Source organism: Xiphophorus couchianus, chromosome 10 (assembly GCF_001444195.1).
Source record: "Xiphophorus couchianus chromosome 10, X_couchianus-1.0, whole genome shotgun sequence".
NCBI lineage: Eukaryota > Metazoa > Chordata > Actinopteri > Cyprinodontiformes > Poeciliidae > Xiphophorus > Xiphophorus couchianus.
The window spans coordinates 9,802,156-9,813,656 of NC_040237.1; the positions used below are offsets into that span (position 1 = coordinate 9,802,156).

At 38.8% G+C, this 11,501-nt stretch overlaps 2 protein-coding genes across 4 annotated transcripts; both read right to left on the reverse strand.

The window, feature by feature from the left end:
* Window positions 1-1,453: 1,453 nt before the first annotated feature.
* On the reverse strand, window positions 1,454-3,418 carry LOC114152354 (peroxiredoxin-like 2A). Its single transcript, XM_028030224.1, has 5 exons — window positions 3,117-3,418; window positions 2,874-2,965; window positions 2,239-2,379; window positions 1,860-2,024; window positions 1,454-1,773 (listed from the first exon to the last, which is right to left on the reverse strand). Exons 1-5 carry the CDS (start codon window positions 3,265-3,267, stop codon window positions 1,684-1,686), a joined length of 639 nt encoding a protein of 212 aa, XP_027886025.1. The 5' UTR covers window positions 3,268-3,418; the 3' UTR covers window positions 1,454-1,683.
* A 508-nt stretch (window positions 3,419-3,926) lies between these two features.
* On the reverse strand, window positions 3,927-11,187 carry dydc2 (DPY30 domain containing 2). 3 transcript variants are annotated; one of them, XM_028030221.1, is made up of 11 exons: window positions 11,038-11,187; window positions 10,710-10,893; window positions 9,308-9,418; window positions 9,071-9,151; window positions 8,560-8,715; window positions 8,134-8,310; window positions 7,254-7,415; window positions 6,853-7,029; window positions 5,626-5,712; window positions 4,317-4,475; window positions 3,927-4,197 (listed from the first exon to the last, which is right to left on the reverse strand). In XM_028030221.1, the coding sequence occupies exons 2-11, from the start codon at window positions 10,854-10,856 to the stop codon at window positions 4,132-4,134; spliced, it is 1,323 nt and encodes a 440-aa protein (XP_027886022.1). In that variant the 5' UTR covers window positions 10,857-10,893; window positions 11,038-11,187; the 3' UTR covers window positions 3,927-4,131. The 3 variants fall into 3 exon arrangements, with proteins under 3 accessions (XP_027886022.1, XP_027886023.1, XP_027886024.1); XM_028030222.1 differs by lacking the exon at window positions 8,560-8,715; XM_028030223.1 differs by lacking the exon at window positions 7,254-7,415.
* Window positions 11,188-11,501: the final 314 nt, after the last annotated feature.

Below are 11,501 nucleotides of genomic sequence, written 5' to 3' on the forward strand. Positions count from 1 at the left end.
TCTATTGTTAAAATAGATTGGTATTCTACTTTACTTACTGCTAGACTTATTGTTCTCTATATGTAAACTACAATCATCACAGCAGACAAGAATGTCAACTCTGGGTACCTAAACTATACAATACGAGCCTCACTTTTTGAATAACTTTAATTTTATACTAACACTTCAGTCTACTGAGATGCCTGTCCAGGTTTTTCTGTGATATTTCTTCACTCACTCATGTAGGTTGTTCTCTGACATATTTGACTCTTTGTCCCTCTGGAGTCACACTTCGGTCCATTCTGCTCCATGTTGCATCTCCCTCACCTGTCTGAATTTTCAAACAACAAAACAAACACATTTACCTCACACCCCATCAGTCCTGCTGTCCTCAAGCTTCCTCAGATCACATCCCATTACAAAACTGAGTCTCAGAGGGTTTTAACTGCAGCAGGTGAGCTCAGAAATAGGATTTGATCGGGTGATCTAAGGCAGACTTGATCCCCTACAGCTAGGAAGTCACATGCTGTCTCCATGGTTATGTGTCACTAAACGTAAGAGTCTGTCCACACTTCGTCACTTTGGGGTTCCCTGGAGCTCTGGAGAGACTCCGGGACCCTGGACAGCGCAACTTCAAACTGCGGCTGCGCCAACGAAATTTAATCCATTATTGTAAAAATAGGTTATATTCCGTTTTTATGTTTTTTAAAAGCATCTCCTAGATATCGTGTAGACTACATGACTAAAAAAAACTACTCGCTAAGTATGCAAAGTTCTGAGACGAAGACTATAACTTACCAAACATTTGCGTTTCGAGTGCAGAACGAAACCGATACAGGAAAAGTCTCTCCCGTTCTGTATTCATCCAATTTGATAAGCTAGATGAATAAAAACGTCCTTTAAATCATCCCACAGTGGCCGAGAAAAACAAAACTATCGCAAACAGTTTACGTACTTGTTTGTGCGAAACGCGTTATTCACCTCGAATTCACGAAACGCCACATCGAAGTGACCGTCACTGGCTGGATTATTAGCAAACAAAGGTGTCTGATTGGATGACTGGCGTTGCGATTGACACTTCCTTACAAGTTTGCCTGCATCACATTGAAATACCAATTAAAAAACGTTTTCAAAAATGCTAATGTGCACAAGGTAAGCCCCATCGCGCACATTTTTAATAGTGATGCGAGGCTTAAACAATTAAGCCAGTAAAAGAACCTAAAATCACGCTTTACCTTTGGGGATGGAAACAAACCGTATAAACAACAGAGCAAAGGATTCAGACTCTCACACTTCACCCAATCAGGTCAAGCACATTCCAGTCCAAAGGTTCTTCTGCTGTAAGACGTGCTGAAGATTCAATGTTTCTAATTATGAGATTTCGACACTAACAGTAATTATGGTATAGTAGCAACCTCAAAACAGGGGGACTTTTTAATTTGAACACCTTTACACAAATTGAGACAAACCAAACCAGAGGATAACAAGATGCTTTATTGTTCTGAAAGGTCAGTCTCTGGTCCCAGAGTTGCTCTGCAGTACAACATACACGGAACTTGGTGTTAAACATCAAGTCTGCTTGCTCTGTTGAGTTTAAAAACAGACCATCATGAACACACAAAGTTTCAAGAGCAGTCATACACAATGAAATCCTCATGTCCCAGAGGCAAACCTTGATTCACATATCTAAAATTGTGCTTTGTTTTACTGTTGTATTTTTCTGACTGCTTGGAGGACATCTGAAATGTTGACTTTGTCCCCAAACTCCTTCTCTCGGTGCTCTAGTAATATTCCCTGCAGGAGAAAAAAAAATACAAGTTTGACAGATCAAATCTATACAAACGCATTTTATGTCAATTCTTGATCAAATTAAGATTTACCTGCTGGCCTCGGCCAATGACAAACACCCCACCAAGGACAAAGCCTTCCCCTAAGACATTTCCAATGAAGCCCTTTCTGAAGGCCCGCACTCCGCTCAACCAGACTCCTAAACGCATGAAAGCCAGAAGTCCCATCTTCCGCTCACGGGGCCCATAAAACCTTCTCTGCAAGCAAAATAGGATTCAGTCAGTCAGTCATGCAAACTTAAGATTTATTACAAACTCAATGAGCTCAGTGTTTATAGAACACACTGTTAAGACAGAGTCTGGTCTGAAGGAGGATTCCACTGATCATTTTTCTCTCCAAGGCAAGCTGGCTAAACAATGCGTCAGTTTATTCATTTAAAAAAAAAAAAAAGAGAAAATAAAAAGCCTCAACCTTTTCATCCAAGAAAATCTCCCCCTTGAAGTATGGTCTGAAGTTCTGAACCTCGGTTCCCACGTCCTCCTTCACCACAGCATACAGAGGGACCCCCAGCTTGTCCAGCTGGGGTTTCAGAGAGGACAGCTCTGCAGCCTCCTGTTGGAACAGTGAAGAGAAAATTTTAAAAATTAAAAAGTGGTTATACTTTAAAGCAGTTAGTGTCCCAGGATCTTTTAAATAATTTTTTTTAAAATCTTCAAAAATGTTTGAAGAAAATGAACATTTATAAAACGTTCTTAAATACTCTGATTATAGTTTGGAATAGGTTGCAAAAGCAGCCTAGAATTTTTCTTGGCTCAGTTTGGGGATCAGGGATTGAATTAATCTCCTTTTCCACAAGAGGAAAACAAACAATGGGAACAATGTTTAAGGATGCCCTGAATAAAATTTTAACTTTCTTGGCCAAGAACGTATTGCAGTGTATGACAAAACAGCGTAACCTATACACACTGCACATACCGAGAAAATTTGTGGTTGAAAAGAAAGAAAAGGGGAGGCAGGAAGGGAGGAATAGTTAAAAAATGGGCGTTGTGTGTCAGGGTGAACAGTTTGTGGATTATAGATGCTGCCTGGATAGATTGTAACATTACCTCTCTGCACAAAAATCACCCGGGTCGCCGCACTGCCATGACTACCGCTCCCGACTTTTCCCACAGCTTTTTGGCCTTGAACGTCTTTATGTCTGAGGAAAGAAGAGGTTGAAGGGCTTGACTTGAGCAAGAGATTAAAAGTCATGCGGTCCAGCAGCACAATGGTGTCTTTCAATAGTTCATTAAAGTTAAGAGATGAGACTTTTTAAGTTTGTTTACGTTTAATACGCAGTTCAGACCTACCTCCGTTCAGGGTTTTAAGCTCAGCTTCCTGCAAGAACATCAGAGTGGCTTTCAGGGGTGGAGTGAGAAAGAAGTCCGTGAAAAAGTTCAAGACTCCCGTGACGAGGCCACCCACGGTGGCCACTGTGTCTCCAATAAGTCCCATAGCCATTTTCCTGTTTCCCCCTCACTGCATTTACTCCACTTTAAACGGACCACGACTGGGAGCGCATTTAAAGTACAGCTCGATTTGATCCTCTACAGTGCAGCCCAAAGCCAGCCCCCTTTCTGTTGGACCCAGAAACCGATCAGTGTCAGATTAGTTGCAGCTGCGTTCCGATGTAACGATCCACAGGAGTACTGCGCATCCGGGAAAAAAAGATAAAGGAAAAAAAAAAAAAAAAAAAGATATTAAGAAACAGTCATCGTTACGCAGTTGACCCTTCTCCAGTTCAAAGGTTGTTAGAAAATGCAGAGTCACATTTGTGAAACGCTAGATTTCACAAATCTGCTGTGAAATCTGGCAGATTTCGGCTTTGATATTATAAAACAAAAAAGAGATATTATAAAACAAAATAGACCCAGGCGTGCGCATTATTGTTAGATGATTGACATTACTTACCGGGCACCACATGGGAATATAAGTCCAGAACCAAATTCCCAAATGGTTTGCAAAATAATTAATACCTCTTGGTGCCTTTCGTTAGGTAATGTTAAACCACAACCTTTAGCATATTTTCATTCGAATTTATGATCTTGACTGACTTGATTTATTTCTCAATGCTAGGTAGCATTTTTTTTTTTTACAAACACTTAAAGAAAACAAACAGATTGAATAGAATTACTCCAGGTAACGTTTATTGTTGGGTAACAGTTTTTGTTATTTTTTTGTGTGTGTGTGCGTGCGTGCGTGTGTGTGTGTGTAAATCACTAGTTTGGAAGGATTTAAACCATTTAAGAGCCAGCCTCTAGAAATACGACCTCTGTTTTCGGTCTTTGACAGATTCATCAGGCTGCCTTGGCTGAGTCACAGTGATCATTCTGGTGAGGATTCACTTTCAGCAGGAGTCAAGTCATCACTCCCGAGCGGTCCCTCTGTCCCCTAAGATTGCACATCGAAAAACATCACAAATAAACATTAAACATCTTACAAACATTTCTCATTTACACTGTAATTGTTTATCTGCAAACACAGGTGAATAAAAAGCATAACCAATTTACATTTTGAGGTAAATCAGACTGGTCTTCAAGAGTGGGGGAACATGAATCAGGAATGTTTTCTTGATCAGTATATGTCTCCTCTTGTTCAAGTTCTTCACTCCGTAGAGGTGAATCTGCCTCTTGTTGGGCGAATTCTTCAGATTTATTATCATCTTCATCCTAAGCATGTATGCAGATCAAAGTTAGATTATGGAAATGTAATATTCCCTGTCTTGCCTGTGAAGCAACACAAACCTCTGCAGTGTGATGAAAAAGGTATTTGCCCCCTTACATATTTGCTTCTGTTTGCTGTATTACCACCCTTAACTGTTTCAAATAATCAAAGAAATGTTACTACCAGTCAAAGATAACTTGAGCAAAACAAATGCTTCTAGTTGATGATTTCATTATAACGGGATTTAGTGACTGTGATTGTAGCAAACCAGTGAGGGGGATCATCTGCATACGGAGGACAGAAAACAACTGAAATAACAACTAACGCCCTGCAGGCATCACTTTTGTTAAGGTCAGTAATCATGAGTAACAAAGAAACTGGACAAAAACCAAGTTCCAAAGTGAAAACCTCTGCTGACCAAAAAGAACTAAAAAGCTGTGCAGTGGTTACCAAAGGCAACATCGTGGTGATTCCCAAGAGTTTTGGGTGTTGGGTTTTGTTCTGGCCTGGGGCTCAATCATTTTTATACACATACGAGCAGATTGGTTTGGATAACGTCTTTACTGTAATAAATGTAAAATGTATTTTACATTTACTCAGGTTAGCCTAGGCCGATAGTAAAACTCATCTCATAGTCAGCAACATGTAAGTGACAAAAAAAAGCAAAAACAGAAGAAATCTCTGCATACAATTGTGTCCCATCTTCTTGTTATCGGTCTTGTTTTTAAGCAAATCAATCAGTCGTTTAAACTTTATTTGCTTAGCCGCTCTCGTACAACTCAATGCTACACAAAAGGCTATAAAAGATTAAAACCGACCCCACTGAAAACAAAAACATCAGAGACACAACAGTTGAAAAACATACAGCAAGAGAGATTTGAATCTTTCAGTGTTTCGGGGATGAATATGATCTCAGCTTTGTCCTGGTTGGGTTGTAAGAAATGTCATGACTTATCACTGCTGCTCTCTGTGACCTGGAGCCAAAGCTATCAGTGGTATCACTCGTATGACTGTCAGCCAGCTGACGTAAGAGGAAAGTGCTGGTTGAGCATTGAATAACCAGGCCCTGTCGCTTTTTCCTGAACAGTTTGCAGCTTCTAAAACCTCTCACTGCCGCAAAGAGCTAAAAACAAGACATATTTATCAGTGAGCCACCTTGTCCTGGTCTTGAAGAGAGCTGAGATCCTTGCTCTGCAGATCCCCTTCAACAGAGTCCTCGGGTTTTTTCTCTGCTTCATCAACCTGGAAATGAAGGATAGAAAAGAAGCTAAACTAAATATGTTAAAGTGATATTCCTGTTATCATAATTTAGGCAACACTTCAATCTGACAAACTTCATAGTCCCATATGTGATAACCATGTTTTCCTGGCAGCCATATTAGAACTTTGCTACCTTTGATGCTCAATGGGATCAGAGCATCTTGGAATAAATATCTCCGATGAGACCTGGGATAATGCATTACACAAACAATGTACTGTATAATCTCATGTTATTGACTTGGACTAATTCAGTTCAGGATTCTTCATCAAATACATTATAGGCTAGCCAGACTCTCAGTGAGCTATTCTACCATCAGTATATAGCTATAAAGCAAATTTAACTCATATATTCTGATCCTGTAACAAATCACAAATCGTACAACCTCTGGTCTATGATATTCTATATCTAGATGTATCTGAATCTTTTCGTAGAACTATCCAACCCAGTGCTGATATGGTTATATTTGGAGTCCCAGGGAAGGGTAAATCAATAACACACGGAACTGAAAATGTGCTGACCTTTTCAACTCTCCTCGTCTGTGTTGATCTCATGCGTTTAAATTGCTTATAATCATTCAGGATGACAGTTGTTTCATTTCAGTGTGTTTTGTTGTTTGGCAGCAAGGTGGGGAAGGATGGGAAAGAAAACTAAAAAAAGCTACATATGTTGTTATTTATGTAATCAATGTTATATTTTTGCTGGATTAATTTAAAAAGTGATATTCCTGTCATCCTCCTGCACCTCAGTCATATTTTTGTCTTTGTCCTTTTTGAAGCATCTCTTTCCTCATCCGTCTTCTAAACTTCCTCTCACTCTGTCCACCTGGCCAGACAATCTGCACTTTTTGATGACATTCCATGTCTCTTCTATGCAACTGTATGAGGAATGTTCCTTAATTCCAGTCTCTGACTTTTTATTGTTACTCTCTGTGACTTGTAGCCAAAACCATCAATGGTGGCACTCTTGACTGCCTCCTGACATATGAGGAAAGTCCTGCTTAAGCGTTTAGTAACTCTGTTCTGTTCTTTCTCCTGTTTCTGCTTTCTGAGCAAATTCATCTTCCTCAACTTTCTCACTGCAGCAAAGAGTATAAAATTAGGACATGTTCATTAGTGAGCCACCTTGTTCTGGTTCTGAAGAGGAAGAGAACTGGGCTCTTGAGTCTCCTGTTTGGTGTCTGTCATGACTTCTTCTTCAGTTGGATCTGTTTTCTCTGTTTTGAGCTCCCCACTCTGTAGAGGAGTGGATGTCGCCTCCACTTGGAGAGAGTCTTCAAGTTTATCATTCTCTCCATCAACCTTTAAGTTAGAGAGAAAAGAAGTTGAACACACCCTGATTCTTGTCTTTGTTCTCTTTTAAGGATCTCTTTTTCCTCGTCAGTCTTCTAAACCTTTACTTCAACTCACTCTGTCCACCTGGGCAAATATTTTTCATGCAAGGAATCTTCTCTGCTTCTCCTCAATCTGTCTATATGATGTGAACCACATTCCCCAACATAAATACAGCATTTTATCTGCATCACCTTCTCTGCATTTTGAGAGTCAAAGGTAGCAGGATTTTGTTTGCTGCGAAGGTTCTCTGTATTGTTGGATATTAAATCAGTGTCATCTGGCCTGGGAGTCGATTGCTGTTGGTCAGTTTGTTCTGGTTCTTCATGTCCGCCAGACTCAGACTGATCGATCACCTGTAGAACAGACCGTCGTCCTTCGATTTATTATTTGATTATTCATGAAAAGCAGGACAAAGCTTTATCATGACATCTTACTTTAAGTTCTCTCTTCCTTTTTTGAGACCTGTTTTATATTTTTTCAGTGTAGATCATCTACAGCAGCATTTCAGTGGTTTAAAATATCATCCAAATTCAAAAAGCGAAACTCGTACAGATTCAACACATACAAAACAATATATTTCAAGAAAGTCTTAATGTCTATCATGAGGACTTTCACAAAATCTGATTATTATATAAGACCAATCACACCAATGAAAATAATCTTATACAGAAATGTTATAGGAAACAGGCCTGGCCTGAATTTCATACAGAATCTGTGGAGCAATTCACTACATCCAACACGCAAAACTAGATTACACTATGAGTTTCACTTTTTGGATCTAATCAGTGAAATAAATGAGTTTTTTTAATGATTTTGTAAGTTATTTTTATGCAACTCTATGAGGAATCTTTCTTAAATCAATTCTCTGACTCTTCACTGTTGCTCTATGTGACTTGTAGCCAAAACAAATCAGTGGTGTCACACATGACTTGACTTCCTCCTGACATGAGAGGAAAGTTCAGTAACCCTCTTCTGTTCTTTCTTCTGTTTCTGATTTCTGAGCAAATTGATCTTTCTCGAACTTCTCACTGCAGCAGCAGAAAAGAGTAAAAAACAGGATCAATGAGCCACCTGGTTTTGAAGAGGAACAGAACTGGGCTCTTCAGTCTCCTGTTTGGTGTCTGTCATGGCTTCTTCCTGTTCTTCAAATGAGACTGTTTTCTCTATTTTGAGCTCCTCATTCTGCAAAGTGGAGGTTGTCTCCACATGGAAAGAGTCTTCAGGTTTATCCTTCTCTTCTTCATCCACCTTGAAATAAAGGATACAAGCAAGTTGAACTGAATGTGACAAAACTACTCTTGTCATCCTCCTGTATCTCAACCTGATTCTTGTCTTTGTTCTGACTGAAGAATCTCTTTCCTCATCTGTGTTCTATACTTCAGCTCACGCTGTCCACCTGGCCACACATTTTTTTCATGCACTGGATCTTCTCCTCAATATGAATACATGCAGCAAGCCACGATCACCAGCATGCAAACTGCATTCTTTCTGCATCACCTTCTCTGCATTTGGAAAGTCAAAGGTTTCAGGTTTGTTGTGCAGATTCTCTGTAATGTTGGATTTTAAATCACTGCCATCTTGTCTGGGAGTTGATTGTATTTGGTCAGTCTGCTCTGGTTTCTCATTTTTGCCAGACTCAGATTGACCAGTCACCTGTAGGACAGATAAAAGCAATATCTTTTGCAATGTTGCAGTGAGATCTTGTGACATATGCAACTCAACCTTCAAACCTTTTCATGTCCCTGTCATGTGACAAAACATGGAAAGGTTTGAAGGTTGAGCATTGGCCAAAAACTGTGATCCTTTCTGTCCAAGGTACCATCTTCCATGTGTTTACTTTTTTCCCCTCATTGCTTGTGACAAACTGCACTTCTAATGCCTTTGTTCCAACAGTAACTTTCTTCTTGTCAGTCATGCAGAAATAACAGATTTCTGGAGTGGATATCTAATAACTGTCCTGAAAACATATTTTCCACCTGAGCTATGAGCTGGGTTACTGTATGTTTACCAGTTTCTGATCTTCAGCAGGCTTCTCAACTTCAGCAGTGATTTCAATGGGTACTTCAGGCTCTATGGGTTTCTCAGCCGCCTGTTGAAAAGTTGACAATTAGCCTTTTCTGTTGTGCTTCAAGTAATTACAGTATTTTAACCAGCAGATACAATTGGGAAGTAAGTTCTGGCAATAAAAAACAACTTGTAAATGATTGTAAAGACATTGTAAAGACAAAATTAATGATCATCATACTTTTAGAAGTTCTTCCAGGGCCTTAGCAGCTCTCTCCTCCTCCTCTCTCAGCGCTTTCTGTATGTTATATTCAGCAATCTTTTCCTCCAGCAGAGCAAATTGCTCTTTTTTCTGTAAAAATAATGTGATACACTAACATCTTAACTTTTTCTGACTTTGTTTATACTATGTCATTGCATGTTAAGTATTTATAATCTTATTTCTTAGAAGATTTTCTAATAATCGTATTTCTTAGAACCAAACCATTGTTCTGCATGGGTCTGTTGGTGGGCTTGTTCATGTCTAGGTAAAAGGTGGTTGAGATTTGGCGGCCATATCTTTTAGTCTGATGAGCTTAGACTGTCTAAGCCTCTGTTATCCGTGAACAGCTTTCAAACCCGTTTAAAGATCAGATCTTTAACATGGCAACAATAGTAGAGGTTTAGGATGAGGGAGACACAGAACTGGAAGTAAAACAATCACCTTGTGGTGGGTTTTGGTTATGTTGTTTACCTAACATTTCCACTATATAAAAAGCATCAAAACTGCAAAGAAAAAACTTGGGAAGTCCTTCAGAAAGCCTGGACAAGTATTAATAAGATTTTTTTTCCAAATATAGTCTGGAAGCTTTAAAGCAAAGCATAAAAATACATTTAGAATTTATTTAAAACATTTAAACAGCTCTAAAAGTTGAGGACAATAATTATATATAGTAAAAATACTTAATTTGATCTTTATGGCTTCTTTATGGCCAACATATTTTGTGCCAAAATACCATTCTCATCGCAGAGCACATAGTGGTAGCATCAAGCTATGTGGCTTGTGGTCAGGCATTAAGATCCAAGATTTAGATCCAAGCATGGCGGCCCAATCACCCTGCTTGGACTTAAATCCAACAGAGAATCTATAAAATAAATCTTGAAAACTGATTAGTACAATCTTTTTCAACCTGAGTTTGAGCTTTTTTTGCAAAGAAGAATGCTCAACAATATGTGTCTGTTGATATAAGTGGGCAGGCATACTTATATTTACAAAGGAAAATTGAAACCTACTCATCCTTTTCCCAGTACAATCATCCACTAATTTGTGTTTGGTCTATCACATGACCAAACACAATAAAATGGGTTGACATTTGCAATTATGACATAATGTGGGGAAAAAAAGGTATGAATACTTGCATATTTTCAAAATTGTAATTTAAAGAAAAGATTTAAGATGGCAAACAACAATGGACCTCAAAGTTATAACTTCCTTACTTGCAGTGGAGCACATAGATAGCGCACTAATTTTTTTTACTGCAACACGTTTTCACAAACACTTGCATAAACAAAGATATTAATAGCAAACCATTTAGCTACACTTTAGGGGAGGGCATGGGTGGTATGGTGTCTCCTGCTGGCCAATAAAAGAAACTGCTGCTTACCTCTTTCTCGAATTGAACATTAGACGTGTATTTGTAAAGCCAGTGAGCAAGATACTGGATGGGGTGAACGGGTCTCAGCTCGGCTACTTCAGCTAGCCCCTCGGCCAGGCACTCCCCCAGGTGTTTCTTTATGTACTCCGAGTCCATACTATCACTCTCCACACGAATAATTACACAAATAATCCTATGAACAACACGGACATAAGAGAAGTGATTAAAAGTCCAGTTAGCGACGGTGAAATACATAGTAGGTTTTAAACTACGTAACGCTTTTATAGTTATACCAAAAAATAGCTTTAATGTTTCACAATATTTTAGTTGTAGCTACCTGAAACAACTACAATATTGGTTTCCAACTAAGCAGGAACAGAAGACAAAACCTTGTTGCTGCGCGTCGAATGTAGCGCTATGTCTCCATAGTAACGGCGCCTCATTTTTTGGATTCCCTCTTAATCTTTCTCGAACAGTTCCGACCTCTTACTTGCCTTTTCTGTTGCAGCTAAATTCTTTGCTCTGTTTTTTTTTTTTTTTTTTTTGGGTGAAGGTGGTTTAACTGACACGCTTGGTAAATGCAGCAAATAAGTAAAATGGCGATTTAAATATCAAAGTAGCACTATAAAATAGTTAAATAATGAATGAAAAAAATATGGGTCAAAAAAGTTTAGGCAAAAAATATAAAATTTGAAAATACTTCTACTTTTTTCTTAGATTTTAGCACTCTTACATTATATAATGGTGTATAGTGAGTATGCACAGAAACGTCAATTGTGAGCATTCTGCTGCCATCTAGTG